This window comes from Peromyscus leucopus, chromosome 14 (genome assembly GCF_004664715.2).
Source record: "Peromyscus leucopus breed LL Stock chromosome 14, UCI_PerLeu_2.1, whole genome shotgun sequence".
In the NCBI taxonomy this organism is placed as follows: Eukaryota; Metazoa; Chordata; class Mammalia; order Rodentia; family Cricetidae; genus Peromyscus; species Peromyscus leucopus.
Window position 1 is genome coordinate 58,636,478 of NC_051075.1, and position 18,552 is coordinate 58,655,029.

General features: G+C 39.1%; 1 protein-coding gene across 1 annotated transcript in view; it reads right to left on the reverse strand.

The window, feature by feature from the left end:
- Window positions 1-1,640: 1,640 nt before the first annotated feature.
- The window catches only part of Cep128 (centrosomal protein 128), a 172,051-nt gene continuing 155,139 nt past the window's right edge, over window positions 1,641-18,552 (reverse strand). Inside the window, 1 exon segment of the mRNA XM_037210756.1 lies at window positions 1,641-4,228. Coding sequence (XP_037066651.1) covers window positions 3,950-4,228 — 279 coding nt within the window. The 3' untranslated portion in view covers window positions 1,641-3,949.

The following is an 18,552-nucleotide window of genomic DNA, read 5'->3' on the forward strand; positions in this document are numbered from 1 at the left end:
AAAAGTGGGTGGGGGGAGATTTCTGTCACTTGACAGGTGAGGGGTCAGTTCCTTCTTCCTTCAGTCTTTTCAAAGGATAGTGTCAATCAAGCATGGACGGGTGAGCAAAAAATTTCATCAGTGGAAAAATGACAAACTCCTCAAAGAAGAAGCCCACAAAGGTATCAAACTGTTACAAATAGAAATGAGGGTGTTCACTCTATGACAACAGAATACATGTGTGCACAAAACCCATGAAAAAAAATCACACATCCACTGCCAAATCAAAGAAAGGTTCTCTAAAGAACTTACATTCTAGAACTTAATTCAGGCTTACAGCAACAGAAATGTCTTGACTCATGCCTAAATCTAACCCAGCAAAGCTATTTCCTTCAAAAGTAAGGATGTAATACCCTTTTCCAAATGTCTAATTCTATAACTTAATTGCTCCTATAAGAAGCTAGGAGGAAAAACTGTGAACTATAAATTAAGGAAGAAAATCTAACATAATGGTGAAATAGTGTCCAAAAACTGATACCCTTTTTGCATTAAAATATTCAGGGCTAATTATGATTTTAGCACTTGTTTTTATCCTTGCTTTGTTCACTGGCCAAACTTAAACACTTCTCATCTCCTTCAATGAAAGTAGCGCTATTATGTTTCTGGAAGCATGGGCAGGGTTCCTCAAAGCCTAATTTCAAGGTCTTAATTGGCTGAGGCAATGGGAGACTATACAAAGCCCACTTCACAGAGAAGGGCACGATTGCCAGGTCACTTGAGAACAGATGAAGAGCTAACTGGAAGCTATTGCTGAAATCTTGCAGAGTGTTCTGGGAAGTTTTACCAAATAGTAACTTACAGAAAATGGAAGTGAACCATCCATCACCACAGTACTGAGCCCAGAGAGGTTGAGCTTGTCGAAACAGAACAATTAAAACTTAGAAACAGAGATTCTCACTTAACCACACATCAGCAAGCCAAGAAGGCTAAATGAAGACAGGGTACCAGTACTGGTTCTGTAACATACTTTCGATTTTGGAGATTTTCAGATTATAAATCCTCATCCTCTCTAAGGTCTCAAGAAGGCTGCTACTAACACTTTTCTCCATCTGGTACCATGAGACCGACCTTCTACTGTAACATGTGCAAAATTTGAAGAGTAATTCATCATCAATCCATTCATTTCCAACCAAACATCTGTGGTACTACAAAATAATTAACACATTAAATTATCTTGATCCACAAGCAGCTTAATGCTTAATAATATAACCATAATTAATCATTAATAACATGCGTGATAATAAAAAGAACTTAGGTAAATTGATTTCTTTGTCATCAACTCTAATTACTAGTAACAAATTTCCCAAACAAAACAGACCAATTTTTATCTGTGTAATTTAGACTCTATGAAAAAGAAAAAGACCTAAAATTAAGCTATGAAAACCTTTTAAATCATTTTATGTTCACATTAACAATAAAGACACATACAAAAAAAATTAAATTAAATGGCACCTTACACATTTGGGTTCCCAGTGAGGACTTCACTGCTAATTTCCACTTAGCAAATCAACAGAGAGCTCAGACACTTGCTGACATTTCAATAAGAAAATATAAATTTGTTTTATTTTACTATTATGAGAAAAATGCAATGTGAAGCTAAGTATTCATGTCTTTTTTATTTTTTAGAATGGGTTCCCACACAATTCATCTTTCCTAATTTCACACTCTAGTCCCTCCCTTGTTCCACCAGCTTTATTAATCTTTCTTGTATTTATTCTCTGTCAGCTTTGAGGAAAATCCAAGGTCCTACTTCTTAATAAATTCTACCCTATACTAAAGGCAAATATTGTTTACTTGTCTGTCTGTTTTCTCTCTGGGTCACTGGAGTCCAGTTCTTGAGTCTGGGTTTACTCTAGCTCATTCTTATCTTCCTCAAAGCATTTTACAGTTGAAAATGTATTCTTTATTATCCACTGTTCCATATTCAGTTCCCTCAGTTCCAAGCTACCCCCAACAGGAATGAGCAACAAAAAACAAAATACTGTTTTCCTTTATCTTTGCACCAAGCAACAATGACTAGTAATTCTGTAAATGTCAGTATTACATGTATTTTTGAGTAAGACAAGTTTGAAAAGTGACGTAATTTGGCAAGTAATAGAAGTGGTTGAGTGTGGCTGGACAGCCAATTAATAATGTCCAAACAAAACACAAATGGAATCTCACTGCTAATCTATGTGATATAGAAAATGCCTACAGTTGGTGGCCAAGGAATTTCAAAATGTTAAGAAATTTGGGTCAATGGCCAGATATCAGCTCTTTACAAATCTAAAATATAACACCCAAGTATGCTTCCTTTTTAAATTATGATTTTTCTCTCACTAAATGTTAATATTATACCCTCTCTAATGATGCTGTTTCATCATGTAGTTGTCCATTTGCGGGCTGAAAGTCCTTGGCATGTCTACAGTGCACTGGGCTATAGCACTGGAAGTACAACACTTTGCAACATTTACAAACCACTTCCTTCCGGAATCCTCCATGTCTCCATGTAGCCATGTGTCAGTGGATAGATTATCCACCCAATGCATTCCTTATCTGCCTATGGTGGACATGCACTGAGACAAAAACAGGTGACGCATCTGGGTAAGGACTGTCTAGCTGCTTGCCAACTGCAGCCACTATTGCTAAGACAAAACTGTCAGTCATTGAGCTGAGCACAAAAAAGGAAAGTAGATGGTGTTTATCCCCTCTAGTGCTTGCCACTTGGACTCTTAGTTAACAGACACTGACTATAAACAAACTGAGAAATCATTCTCTGTTATAAAGGTCTTACTTTCTCAAAGGCTACAAATAATTTCCTTTCTTCATATCTTAGTAGTAGCTTTCCTTTTAAAGCTATGTGTATAAATATTTTCTCTTTTGGATTTTGCATGCCACATTAATCTAAATACAAAGAAATGATGACGGGTCAAATACTACTTACTGACAATGAGGCTGATTTGTAACCTAGTGTTAGCTAGGAAGCATGACATAAAGCACAGGAAATACATACAGCTTTGGTCTCAAACTTCCATAGCCAGCTGTGGAAGTGTATTGTCATCATTGTACTGCCATTAAGGAAAAACAGAAAAGCATCCTTTGACATCTCCTGTAGCCACAGCTAATAATACTCAAGTGGCCTGGAGCAACAGTCCTCTGGATGTGGCCTGGATGGGCAAGCCTCCACATAGCACTATTAGATATGATTTCCTCTTTAACACTTAACCTTTTCATGCATATCAAAATGTAAAATGAAGTTACTTTTAAAACAAATACTCTGAACAAGCATTGTCATATATTAAATTTCAGGTTTTCTTAAGGGGACACTACAATGAGCGTCCTGTGCTTCTTGATAGAGTTCATCAATAAGGCAATATAGCAATGGCTTAAGAACAAGAGTACTTGACTTCACAGGTTTTAGGCATCATTTTTCTTTTTCCTGTTATGATGAACGCAACTATACATGTACTTTTCTAAGTCATTTGTGTAAGGTTTGACTCTGTCATAATTCTTCCAAACTCTGTCTTTCTTAGCCCATTATTTTCACCAGTGAGCTTACACCTCCTAATATGTGCACATCTATTTATTGTATTCATTTTCTGCCACCCAAGCCAGAATAAGGTAAGCTGAATAACGGACCTTTCCCTTTGGTTGATTCATTGTTCTCACCAACAGGGAGAGATTCTCTAATACAAAACAAGTCTTTGTTGAATGAATAGATATTTTACTTCAATCACTTTATCAGGAGAAAAGATGGAACCTTACCAAGCCAATTCTCATACACATCCCACAGATACATATTGAAAGCGCAAAAGAGGGCACTGTGGCCAAAGGAAATTTCTCAGGACTCAACAGCTTGGTCTGATAGTCTCAGAAATGAAGAAAGATGGGAGAATAAGAGGCAAGGAAAGAAATCCATTTAGAAAAAGTCCTAAGTGAAGAAGTACCAGGAGGTTTTCGTCCAGCCCCACAATCCTATGAAGACAGAGAAGGAGGAGAGGGAGCACACGGACCCACCTCTCTTCTCCTGGTGGAACTCCTCCAGAAGCTGCCCCTGCCTCTCGATGTGCTCGAACAGACAGAGCAGCTCAGACTCCTTGTGCTCCGTCAGGTCCCTGAGCTCCTGTCTGCAAAGCATCAGCTGCTGCCGCATGTTCTTCTCTCTGCTTTCTCTCTCTTTCAGCTCCTCACAGAGCCACTGAAGCTTGGTCTAAAGACAAAAAGACATTTATATCTACTTATTAAAAAGCAAAAGGAAAGTCTGGAAGACAACAGCCTATCTATGAGTCAGAAAAAAAAATAACATTACAATAATCCCAACAATAAAAGACAAATTAAGACACAGTTTGAACATTTAATTTGCTTAAAGGTTTATAACAGTTAAATGTTATTTCAGAGAAACATCACCCTTTACAATAGCCACAAATAGGGTTGGGGATTTAGCTCAGTGGTAAAGCGCTTGCCTAGCAAGCGCAAGGCCCTGGGTTTGATCCTCAGCTCAAAAAAAAAAAAAATAGCTAAAAATAATATAAAATACCTTGGGGTGACTCTAACTAAGCAAGTGAAAGACCTGTATGATAAGAACTTTAAGCCTCTGAAGAAAGAAATTGAAGAAGATATCAAAAAATGGAAAGATCTCCCATTCTCATGGATAGGTAGAATCAACATAGTAAAAATGGCAATCTTACCAAAAGCAATATACAGATTCAATGCAATCCCTATCAAAATCCCAACACAATTCTTCACACACTTGGAAAGAACAATACTTAATTTCATATGAAAAAAAACAAAAAAAGTCTAGACTAGCTAAAAGACTCCTGTATAATAAAGCAACCTCTGGAGGCATCATGATCCCCAACCTCAAGCTCTACTATAGAGCTATAGTAATAAAAACAGCTTGGTGCTGGCATAAAAACCAACATGTGGACCAATGGAATCGAATTGAAGACCCTAACATTAATCCACACACTTATGAACATACGATTTTCGAGAAAGAAGCCAAAACTGTACCATGGAAAAAAGAAAGCAGCTTCAACAAATGGTGCTGCCATAACTGGATGTCAACATGCAGAAGATTGCAAATAGATCCATATCTGTCACCATGGACAAAACTCAAGTCCAAGTGAATCAAAGACCTCACAATAAGTCCAGTTACACTGAACTTGATAAAAGAGAAAGTAGGAAGTAGTCTGGAACAAATTGGCACAGGAGACCACTTCCTGAATATAACACCAGTATCACAGACACTGAGAGTAACAATTAATAAATGGGACCTCCTGAAACTGAGAAGATTTGTAGAGCAAAGCACATGGTCAATAAGACCAAATGGCAGCCTACAGAATGGGAAAAGATCTTCACCAACCCCACATCTGACAGAAGGCTGATCTCCAAAATATATAAAGAACTCAAAAAAGCGAGACATCAAAATACTGAACAATCCAATTAAAAAATGGGCTACAGAGCTTAACAGAGAATTCTCAACAGAAGAATCTCAAATGGCTGAAAGACATATAAGGAATTGCTCAACATCCTTAGTCATCAGGGAAATGCAAATCAAACAACTCTGAGATACCATCTTACACCTGTCAGAATGGCTAAGATAAAAAACACTGAAGACAGCTTATGTTGGAGAGGATGAAGAGCAAGATGAACACTCCTCCACTGTTGGTGGGAATGCAAACTTGTACAGCCACTCCGGAAATCAGTATGGTGGTTTCTCGGAAAGTTGAGAATAAGTCTTCCTCAAGACCCAGTTATACTACTCTTGGGCATATACCCAAGGAATGCTCAATCTTACCACAAGGACACATGCTCAACTATGTTCATATCAGCATTATTCATAATAGCAAGAACTTGGAAACAACCTAGATGCCCCTCAACTGAAGAATGGATAAAGAAAATGTGGCACATATACACAATGGAGTACTACTCAGCGGTTAAAAAAAAAAAAAAAAAAAAATAACAATGATAACATGAAATTTGCAGACAAATGGATGGATCTAGAAAATGTCATCTTGAGTGAGGTAACCCAGACTCAGAAGGAAAAACATAGTATGTACTCGCTCATAAGTGGATACTAAATGAGGAAAGGGATGGCCAGACTGCAACCCACAACTCCAGAGAGGCTAGCTAACAGGGAAAGACCCTAGGAGGGACACATGGATGATCCTGTGAAGGAGAAGTGGATGAGATCTACATGAGCAGACTGGGTGTGGGGGGGTGGCAGAGGGCGAGGTGTGGGGGATGAGAACATAGGGAAATGGAAGGGTCAAGCTGGAACAGGAACAAAGTGGGAGGGCAGGGAGGAAGATACCATGATAGATGAGGACATCATGGGAATAGGAAGAGGCAGGGTGCTGGGGAGGCTCTCAGGAATCCACAAGGTTGACCCCACCTTGGTCTGCTGGCAGTGGTCCAGAGGGTGCCTGGACCTGTCTACTCTGGTGACCAGCCTAGCAGATAACCTAGCTGTCATCATAGAGCCTTTGTCCAATGACAGTTGGAGGCAGATACAGAGATCCACGGCCAGGCACCAGGCTGAGTTGCGGGAATCCAATTCATGAGAGAGAGGAGAGATACTACAGGCAAGGGACATCGAGATCATGATGGCAGGATGTGCAAAGATGACAGACCACACTAATGGAAACCCATGAACTGTGGACTGTTGGCTGTGGAGCCCCCATGGGACTAGACTAGGCCCTCTGGATACAGAAGACGGTTGTTTGGCTTGAACTGTTTGGGGGGCACCCAGGCAGGGTGATTGGGATCTGTCCCTGGTGCATGAGCAGCCTTCTTGGAATCCAGTGCCTGTGGTGTGACACCTTGCACAGCCTTGGTGCAGTGGGAAGGGGCTTGGACCTGCCCAGACTCAGTGAGCTGGGAGACCTCGATTTGGGGGATGTGGCGATGCGGGGTGGCTTAGGAAAGAGGGCTGGGGGGTGGGAGGAGGGAGGAGGGAGGAGGGAGGAGGAGGAGTCTGTGGATAGCATAAGGAGTAGAAAATTTCTTAATAAAGAAAAATTTAAAAAATATATTATTTCAGGAATTAAGTTAAGAAAGTCAAAAGATTTTTATAAAAATACCCAGTGCTTTCTATTGTCTTTAGAAAGACAACACTACAGTAGAGTTTGGCCAACCATGACACAGGTGGTAGTTCATTAATTTGATATGTAAGACAATTTAGTAAAGCCATTTAAAAGTTTACAAAACACCTGAGAATAGAATGACTTGGATTTAGAGATGGGGGAATGCTAATGAATACATTCACAGTTACAGTGACTATAAATACACAGTGCCATCCATCCTACAAATCCGTAGATGGAAAGATTACAGCCTGGAAGAATGACACCAACAGCTGCACATAATTAAGTCAGGCCATGCAACTCTTCTGCAAAGACTCTAACCTCCCCCACCTTCAATAGCCAGGGGTTTCAAGCAGAATGGGAAGTACATTTTTCTACTTTCAATATAAAATGACTCTGTAAGTGTTGAGAATACCCAAGATAGGCCGTCCAAGCCCAGCTGACTTTCAGTAGTCTTTACTATAGGCAGAAGTAAGCCATGTGAAACATCTGATGGAAAGGGAAAAGCAGGCTCGGTGTACATGTGCAGACACTGAAACCCTGAAAGTCTGCTGGTGAAAGAGCATGTGGTCCACATGTCTGCTTTGGAAAACCATCACAGTTATAGAAAAGGTTAGACAGAGTTACCATATAAGCCAGCAACTCTACTAAGTAGAATAGATCAATGAAATCCATGAGAAAGCCATACAGGTATAGTCAAAGCACCATGTTTAAACAGTCCTGAGAAACCAAAAGGCCCAACAAATGACAAATGGATAAATAAAATGAGAGCTACCCAAGCAATCAAATATGATGTCAGGATAATCAAGGCAAACACAACATGACACGAAATGGGTAAACCTTGAAAACAACTTTTTCTATATAAAGAAAGGCAATCACAAAAGAACATGTTTGTATGACTCTATTTATTTCCCATCCAGAATAGACAAATCAATAGAAACAAGGCGGTTAGTGGTTGAGCAGGACTGGGAGCTGGTGAAAGGTAGGCTGGCAAGTAACAGTGAAAAGTTCTGATTTTCTTTCTAGGTGAAAAGGGGTTCTAAACTTGTGCTGATGGCTGTACAACTCTATAAACATACTAAAGGTACTGGGCATACCTCAACTGAGCTTGTGTGTGTGTGTGTGTGTGTGTGTGTGTGTGTGTGTGTGTGTGTGTGTGTGTAGACATGGACATATAGGAGGGAGGGTACCACATACACAATTATGGTGTGTATATGGAGGTTAAAAGTCAATGTCGGCTGTCTTCCTCTTCTGCTCTCTATTTTACTTTTTGAAAAAGTTCCCTAAGTGAACCAGGAGCTCACTGACTGAGATTAGCTGGCCAGCAAGCATAGGGGATCCTTCTGTTTCTACCTGGCCAGTGCTGGAATTACAGGTACATGCCACCAGGCCCAGCTTTTTACACGGGTGCTGGGGATCTGAACCCAGGTTCTCACGCTTGCACAGTAAGCACTTATTGACTGAGTGAGTGATCTATTGTTTAAACAACAACAAAAACCAAAAGGCATAGAATGTTACAGGGGCTAGAAAAACAAACCTGAAATTAAGCCTCCCTGAATAAATAAGATCAGGTTCCAAGTACATACTATGCAGTCTGTGGGCCTGTCTTATCTGGCCATCATTGAATAAATATGGATGTCCCTCAACTTCAATTGGGCTGTGGAAACAAACTATGACTAAAGAAATTAATAATTCCTGCCTTACTTTCTAACATTCCATTTAAAATATTTATACAAATGCAAAGATAGAAAAAGTTTGACAAGACAGGAGACAAGGAAACATGATCAACTCCTTGCCAGATAAAAGGAACCATTTCCACTGAGCAACTGAGGAAGGACACAGCCATTGGGCTGACATCGTTATCCTCATTCGCCAGAAAAGGGAGTGCTCTTTAGAAAATATAATCTCCATTCCAAGAGGAGCATACATTGGAGGCTGGAAATCAAGGAATGGTAATACAGCTGCAAACAAATGAAGAACACGGGATGAGCCAAAACCTGCATATTTCAGATCTGACAGTTCCTCCAAACTCACAGTCAGGTAGAAAGAAGAATCAATAATAGTGTCTAAGTTTCTAACTTATGAAGTGTAAAACAAAACACCAGAAACAACAAAGCCTTGGGAATGAGAAGTCAATGTCAGACTGGAAAATGAAGATCTTGAGCCAATGAGACAGAAGCAAAGGTGTGTATAAGAGTATAGAATTGGATAAGGATATAGATTATGGCTCAGCAATGGAGGCAGTCAAAGTTCTCAAAACAGATAAGATTATCCAGTGAGAATGACTAAGAGACAATAAATAGTTCAAGATGTGATGATAAACACCTCAAAATGAAGCAAGAAAGTGATCTTTCAAAGACAGGAGGTAAAGCCAAGAAGACTTCAGTGATGGAGCCCAAAAACTAAAATACAAGATAGATGTTCTCAATGTCAAGGACTATTGAGAAGAAAGAATAAGGACACTATGTAATTCTAAAAGAAGAATCCTTGACCAAAGTAACTGTAGCTCACTCCATCTTGCCAAAAAAGCCTGGAAAAAAATGAGTGTCACACTATTATGGTGATTGTTTCTACTAGCACAAAGTAGGAAGAAAAGGAGATCATGACTCAAATTTTATTCTATTCATTTCTGCAGTATCAGAATATTTAAATTGAGAATGCACTTAAAGTATTATGTAATAAACATTATTCTATATAATACAACTACTAACTCTAGATATCAGCTGGAAACGACTCAGATATTAAGTCACGAATTTACCCACAGATAGACTACAAGAATGTACCACACAGCAGGGTTCTATATTAAAACACAATATGAATCTACACATCGTACTTTTTTTTTTCACTTCACAAGTTCTTGCTACTGCCTCAAGCCAAACATCTGAAAAGCTTCCCTGAGCATCAGACCATTAGTGACATGATGCAGTGGAAGAGAATGTTAGATCTAGTTTTGGGAAAAAGGTGACCTGGGCAGCCAAGTCTATCTGCTATCTATTTGGCAGTTTAAACACATACATTTTTGTCCTTGTAAGGGATTTATATCTTTAAGACTTCCACCAAGCATGTTGTATCTTTACCTAAAATCTTCTGTAGAAAGGGCCAGTGTCAACACACTGGCATTAGTATGATATCATAGACGCTGAAGGATCTCACAAATGCAATTAAGATGTTTTAAGTTCTAAAATGATGCTTCTCAAATATGTCTATGTACATACATATATTTGTAACAGCACATTGGTAATGATGCACCACATAAAAGCCATGCAAAACCCCCAGTATCAGGCATAGGAAATCTCCCCTCAAGTTGTTGCCTGGGGGAATATGATAGTCTTCCAAAATAACATGAGCTATTACCATCACCTTAGTTGTCCTCTAGCCTACTGCTGAAAATACAATACACTTTGAACACAGGCCTTGGAGGAATCAAGCTGGAACTGACCTGGATGACTCCTCTCTGAGTTCTCATTGGATTGGAAGGTGCTATGCAAGCTGCTAAAGGAAGAGAGTAATTGGTAGTCCTGCCCTACTGAAAAGCTTATGACCCACAACGACTGGACTGGTGGGACAGCCTCAGTGGTACAAAAGTGGCACTTTTATCTTGGAAATGGAAAACCAACAGCTGTCTCATTGTACTTGAGGCTTGCTCAACAAAAGGAAATTTGTGTCTGGTACTGAAAACCCAGTCAATTACCCACGGATTGAGAAGTCAGAGACCAGGAGGAAAACCTACCGCTACCATTTTTCTAAACCAACATTACTTCTAAATCAATTCTAAATGCTAACCTTTATAACTACAGATGAGTATAGCTCTCATCCCTCATCCAAGAAGCTCTCTATACAATAGATGGAGATTATTACCGAGATCCACCACTGGTCAAACTGAAGAGAATACAGGACTGTGGGGTGTCCAACCTCAACTGATACATCTGCAATGTAACCCCTACAGAGGCTAGAACACCAGTTGCCAGATGTCCCCTAGGCAAGACAGCACAAATGCACCCAACAAATCTTCACAATAGGGTTGCCTGAACAAGACCAGCATACTGAAAACTCCAGGTGAGATGCCAATGTGGACAGCAAAAATTTTGCATGGTTTCATACCTAGATGAAGCACTATAAGTAGCCAATGGCTGCTAAGAAAATAGTTTCCTCCAGGGATGAGCTCCCACAATGTTGAATCTCAAGTGGTCAACCCTAAACACAGGTACATACAAGCAACAGTAAATGGACTCAGTAAGTTAGATATACATTGATGTGTGTGCCACACACACGTAATGATAACAGTCAAAAAAGAGTCCATAAAGGTGTGGGGCACAGGAGGAGTTTGGGGGGAGGAGTGATACAGATATCGAGTGCTCATGAATGTACAAAGATCTCGAAATAAAAGAAACCACATCTTACACATTAGCAACAAAACAGCCACATTTTTGAAGTTAAAAAAAATCCTATTTCTCTTTTAGAATTAGAAATCTTAGCTGACACTAGTGACCATTCAAAAGTAACACATTTCACACCTGCACAATACCAATTTGAACTACACAACACAGCACAACAGAGATGGGCTAAAGTCTGTGCCTGTGATTGGCCGGGTAACTACACCCTCTATCCACAGTGTTAGTTGATGTGCCATGGCACTTTAAAGCTACAGGCTCTAATTTCTTTCAACCAGTTGGCACATAACAAATTACTTCACTCAGTAACATCATGGACTAACCAATGTGCTTAGAAATTGGGGAAGTGGTACAAAAGGCTAACTCTCATGGTCAGAACTCAAAATTAAATTTTCTGGAAACTGAACTATTTAAATTCTTTAATTACTGCCAATGAAAATACAGTAAGCATTAATTCTCTGAGGATTTGTCTAAAATCTTGCATTATTCAACATTATAGAAAAGTATTAAAAGTCAGAATATTAAATTGATTTATTACTATGATGGCATAGAACTATACTATCTTTTAACAGAGAATAAAATGAAATAACTTTGTAAACAGAAGAAATTCATGTGCACAGGATGACATTTAAAAGGGCCAGACCTGAAGGAAGATACATTAAAAAAATAACAAATGAATACAGGCTGATACAAGGTATGGGGTTCATGGTGGGCCACAAGCTATACCAGAGGCCTGGGTAAAATGACAAACAGCAGTGGTTATCAACTTCCTATCAAAAAGAAGATCGCTTACTCTGGGAACAAATTACTGCGGGATAGTGCAGGACTTAATTTGATTGGTTTGCATCAGATGTAACAAGAGGAAATCGCTACAGAAACCAGGTAGGAAACACGAATAAATTAAAAGGTGAGAAAATACCATGTATCTTAAAGTATACTATTATCATTGAGGCTGCTGTTTCACTATTTTAGCATTCTGAACTACATTTGTGATGTGGTATTGTGTTCCCCGAAATATTGTGTACCCTAATAAACTTATCTGGGGTCAGAAACAGTACAGCCACAATATTAAACATAGAGGATAGGCAGTGGTAGCACACGCCTTTAATCCTAGCAATCCAGAGGCAGAAATCCATCTGTTCAAGGATACAGCCAAGCATGGTGACTCACGCCTTTAATCCCAAAAAGCGAACCTTTAATCCCAGGGAGTGGTGGTAGAAAGCAGAAAAATACATAAGGCGTGAGGACCAGAAACTAGAAACATTTGGCTGGTTAAGCATTTGGCTGGTTAAGCTTTTAGGTTTTGAGCAGCACAGTTCAGCTGAGAGCCATTTGGATATGAGGACACAGAGGCTTCCATCTGAGGAAACAAGATCAGCTGAGAAGTTGGCCAGGTGAGGTTAGCTCTGGCTTGTTCTGTCTCTGATCTTCCAGTGTTCACCCCAATAACTGGCCTCAGTTTGATTTTATTAATAAGAACTTTTAAGATTCATGCTACACATTTGAATATTTGAAATACAACAGGCCTTTCTAAAATTAACTGTAAAAAATAACAGTGTAATAAAATTCAAGGAACACTTTCCCTCCCACGGTGTAAGCATCAGTTTTAATGTGAGCAGGCCCAACGTTCTCCTCAGCTCCCAGGGCTTCCTGGCACATGACGACAAGACCCTGTTCTACCAGATCAGCTAACAGCCTAAAGAGAAAACAAACTCCACATTGTCATCATGTGTTTTCCTCCTCATGCTCAGTGCTTGCTCACTACCACTGCAACAGCTGGAAACACTTTTGGTTTAAAAAAAAAAAGGAAAGAAAATCCTTGAGACCACTACTCGCCAGCCTCCATTTACCCTATTTTCACTCAGTGATAGAATCGCAAATATAGAAACTCAGCCCGCACTTCCCTTTCCTGGGTCCATTCAGTTCAATCTCATCTTAGTGTCTGACCTCTGATCTCTACAGTTCATACAGTCAGTCCCTGGCATTACTGAACAGTGTTAATAGAGAAGCAAAAAATCTGCCTTGTCCTGCTGAAATATGGTAAAAATAACATGTAACTCACAAAAAAATATTCCTGAAACTAGCCATCAAACAGGTTTTAGTTATAAATTAAATTACGTCCTTTCAGAAGCTGTACACTAAAACAAAAGCCTAAACACATATTTACAGAGCACTGAGGGAGGTGAAGAGAATCATTTTGTAAGGGTAGGACCCTAACCTTGAGAGTTAGTGCCTCTGTGAGAAGAAAAAGAGACCAAAACTCTTTCCCATAGGATGTACAGAGAAGACGGATGAAGATGAAGACACAGATAGAAGGTGGCCTCCACAAGCCAGGAAGATAGCCAAGGTGCTACCTTTATCGTGGACTCTCTCCCCTACTATGAGAAAATAAATGTCAATTGTTTAAACAACCAGCCTGTGGGATTTCGCTAAGACGAGCCAAGGAGATGACTGTAATGTGACCAATGGCTTTAATCGACTCCTGCAAAGGCTTTATCCTACTGTCAAACAAAATTAGGATTCAGTTATACTTGGAGGCTTCATACAAAGTGAATATGAATATAGACTGTATTAATAATCCAAAATAAAATTAAAATTTATGGAAATTTAATCAACCAATAATCAATTATGAGAAATCGTGTTTGTTAGATAAATACCCAGCATCTTCATTAAGTATCTTGAAAAAAATGGCTTGGAACCTAGGACTTTAACCACTGCAAATTATAATTAGCTGGCAAGGCTATTAATCATACAGCAGAAACCTTTCTATGAACCACTCACAGGAGCATTTTACAGATTGCATAATAGACTCATTTATTTACCAACATCAACAAGCAGTGCTAAATAAACCAATACAGGGAATTTGGAAATAAGGCAGTTTTTATCTCTGTAGCTCCAGCTCATAATTAGGTGGGAATATTCATAAGCAGCTAGTAAAAGTATCACAAGGATCTTTCTATTCTGTGGGAGCCCTCTACTGAGACTTCACATAACACAGCAAAGTCACTAAGTAATGACTCAAAACTCAAAACCAGAGAAAACAGAAAATTCACATAAAAGATGATAGCTTGTGCAGTCAGCAATAACACTAGGACCCATAATTTTGCTGCTTTAACTACTATGCTTCCCTCATCAAAACTCTAAAAATAATTTCAAAGAAAAAAGGCTTACATAAGAACCAGGGAGGAAAAAAGAATGACATTTTTTTTAGAATATGCTAAGTCACCAAAGTAAACTGAATCAGGCCATGTAATTCAAACAAAAGTCAGATGAAAGGAACATGTTACATGTTTATGTGGCACTGGGGATCGAACCTAGGGCCTCACACATGCTAGGCAAGTGCTCTACCACTAAGCCAATCCCCGTCCATTTTTACTTTGGTTTTGAGACACAGTCTCACCAAGTCCACCCTTGAACTGATTGTGATTCAACCTCCTAAAGAGTTGGATTATAGGCCAGACTCAGATTAGGATTATCATTTTTAAGTAATACTTTCTTCACATTTTATTTCTAAATATGAACAAAAAAGAAAAAAATCTCCATAATAACAGTATGTTTAAAGATTTAGTTTCCCCTAAACTGTGCATTTTCCATATATATATATATATACACACACACACACACACACACACACCCTAAAGCATATTTCCAACAAATGAAACAAATAGTGAGTATGCTATTTTCATTTTTGCTGAAGGACAGAGTGTTAGATAATTATTCATATCCTAAACAAGAACATACAGTACCAAACATTTTTGACACATACTATTTCAGAGGCAATATCCAAAAATGTCAAGTTTTATTTGAAAATGGACTACAGAACTAACATAGAAAAACAAAGAATTCAATAATCAAAGTGCAAAACCCTTCTCAATAACTCAGGAGCTTCTGTTCCTGAGAAAACTCAAAATCATGGAAGCCTCTATTCTCTGATCTGGAACAGGAGCAGTTAGTTACACTATAATTTCTCACATCACTTGAGTGGACCACAGTAAACAAGGGACTTCCCAATGCCTAGCATCGGTAATACTATTAACACAAGAAGTGTGGCTCTGAGAACGACCCCAAAACAGGAGAACACAGGACCTTCAACTCCAGTACTGTTGAAGTGTATTTCCTATCTATACAACCTTGAGGTTCATGGATCTGAATTAATGAAAGAAATACTTGGGGATTAAACTATATAATGAAGGCTGGGAACGGTGGCCCATACCTGTAATCCCAACAAGGAAAGACATTTACTGAAAGTCCATGTGTTCACTACTCATCCTTCTGTAATTATGAAGCAGAGGAAGTACTTCGAGTGCAAAAATGTAAAAACTCCAGTGGAATGATTCTTTGGGATAAGAATTTACTGAGCATTGAGTGAGGCACATTGCAAAAAGTGTGAAAAGTGTAACAGGGAAACCAGACACAGAATGTCCTCCTGGGTTAAAAACTAGAGGAGTGAGTGGGAATTCAGTGCAAGGGACAACAGTCAAAAAGAAAGGATGCAACATTCTACACTGAATTCATTTTTTTTTAACATGTTAAAGGATTAATTACATTGGACCCTGAACACATGTAAACCACACAGCATTCAGGATTCTGCCTTGTGCGTGACATCAGTTTTCCTTTACTGACTCTCTGTGACGGTTGAATGAAAATGGCCCCCATAGGCTCATAGTAAGTGGCAGGAGATTAGGCCTTGTTGGAGTAGGTATGGCCTTGTTGGAGGAAATGCGTCTCTGGGGACGGGCTTTGAAGTTTGAGATGCTCAAGCCAGGCCCAGTGTGGTACTCTTCCTACTGTCTGCTGATCTGGATATAGAACTTTCAGCTCCCTCTCCAGCACCAAGTCTGACTGTATGCCACTATGCCTCCCACTATGATGATAAGCCAGGCCCAATTAAATGTTTTCCTTTATAAGGGTTGCCGGGGTCATGGTGTCTCTTCACAGGAAAAGAAACCCTAACTAAGGTACTATCCTAAGAAAGAAACTTATATGTGGAATGAATAGTCATCCCAAATAGCATGTGGCCCCATCCTATAGTACCTGCCTGCTAGATTTGAGACTTCATCCCTATTGTCTCATCAACAATGTTTTTTTTTTTCATTTCCCATTTCCCTCCATTTAAACCTACATGTCCTTGCTTCTCTTTGAACTTTACTATCCAAACAGATATTTCAAAATATGGATTCCACTATTAGCTAGCTTGCTAGAGAGGACTCTGCCTGCCATTTATTTAGGGATCAATTCTTTCTAGTACTCTTCCAGTTTGACTTAAAAAAAAAACATACATCTCCACCACTTTCTGACATGACAATTATTTGAATGTTATGCCAAAACATTGCCCCCATCTTTTTGTGACTGTAAATCTCTGAATAATCTCTTTAGATCTACCATCAGTATGCCTCAACCTCCTACCCTCACTTCAATCCCATCACCTCTAACCCAGTTCTTACATCACTAGAATGTGATACTTCTATAACACAAACATGAGCACGTCACTCCCTTTTTCAAATTCCTTCCTGATTATTCATTAAATGCAGATCTGAATCTGAGCTCCTAAAAAAGGCATAAGATGCCTTTCCCCATAAGCCTATTCCCCATCTCAACCTGGAGCCTTCTCTCTACCATTTTCTGCCTTGCCCTTTCAGATTCTGCTCTGGTCAAACCACTTGGAGTTTGTTTGCATTTCTCACATTCTCTCTGCATACATGTGCTTCCATGTGTCACCTTCAGGATCCATGAGAGACAACAGACTTCCATGGCAGCCTCTGCAGATACCCATTAAACTCTTCATATACTCAAATTCATGTTCATCTACCTTTTCAAAAAAAGAAGGTTCCTCTAGAGCTTATTAACTTTTATGCCACAAATTGTAGCATAGCATCAGGACATAATATTATTCTCTGTTAAGCAAAGGACAGCACAATCTCTATGCTCTGCTAGAATTTATAACAAAATCTCATCCTTAATCTATGGGAACTACTTGCCGGGCATTCCTTAATAGGTATCTCACCTCTCTTCCTTCCTATAACATCTTATTCTGATGCTCCATTGGTTATTTTATCTGAAAATCTGGACCAACTCAGTTGGACTTCATGTTTATGTCATGCCACCACTGCCTACAAAGTGACAGTGATTAAAAAAAAAATAAATAAAAAATAAATAAAAAAAAAACCACCCAGCCTGCTGCTTCTTCTACAGTTAACACTAACCAAAGAAATTCATTAAGTAGATTTATGAAAACAATTACCAAATGTCCTCTGAGGTCCTTCCCATACTGCAAGATGTCAGCATGGACTAGCTGAATAGCAGTTCTACTTTCCATAGAGTTTTTGTCCCCTGATTTCAGATTTTATCTCCAATACTTATAGAGCTGTCTAGTCATAGTTCATGGACAGTACAGGATTGCAGCCCATCAATAACCCTAGCCATCTTCCTGGTAAATAGATTCAATTCCTCCCTAGTCAGTTAGTCAGCATGGTATTTTTTATCACACCCTTTTACACTGTAGACAGAACAGTTGTCTCATGCAGTATTAAAGCTGGTCTGATCACAAGTTCAATCCCATTAAATGATAAGAGAAAACTGCTCACCAGCTCCCAAATTAAAGAGCTATGATTAAGAGTCATCTCTGCCTCTCATAATTTAACTGAGCCACAGCAGTGAAAGCTTTCTGTTGAGAAATGATAAAGATTTTAACTTGAAAGAAAATTCTAAGTACATTGCTCTTGTTGTCAGAACTGCAGAGTTAGGGAAAAGAAAAAGAGAAATGTTCAATTAATGCACAACCGAAGTTCCCAGCCAAGGAATTCTGAGATACCAAAACATACATTCTACATTTCCAATGCAAGAGGCAAAAATGAGAATTTGCATCTGTTTCTAACAAAAACGGTTGAAATGTGCAGGATTGATGTTTTTCAAAGAAGAGGAAGAATTTTGTACAGTAAGGCAAAGTCTGTGCTCATTCACAGCATTTTATTTTTTACTCTCCTGCCTAAAGCATGGCTGACCTTCCAATGTGCTGTCATGACATCCCCCCAGCAGCCCCCTCAGCAACCTCAGCAGTGGCC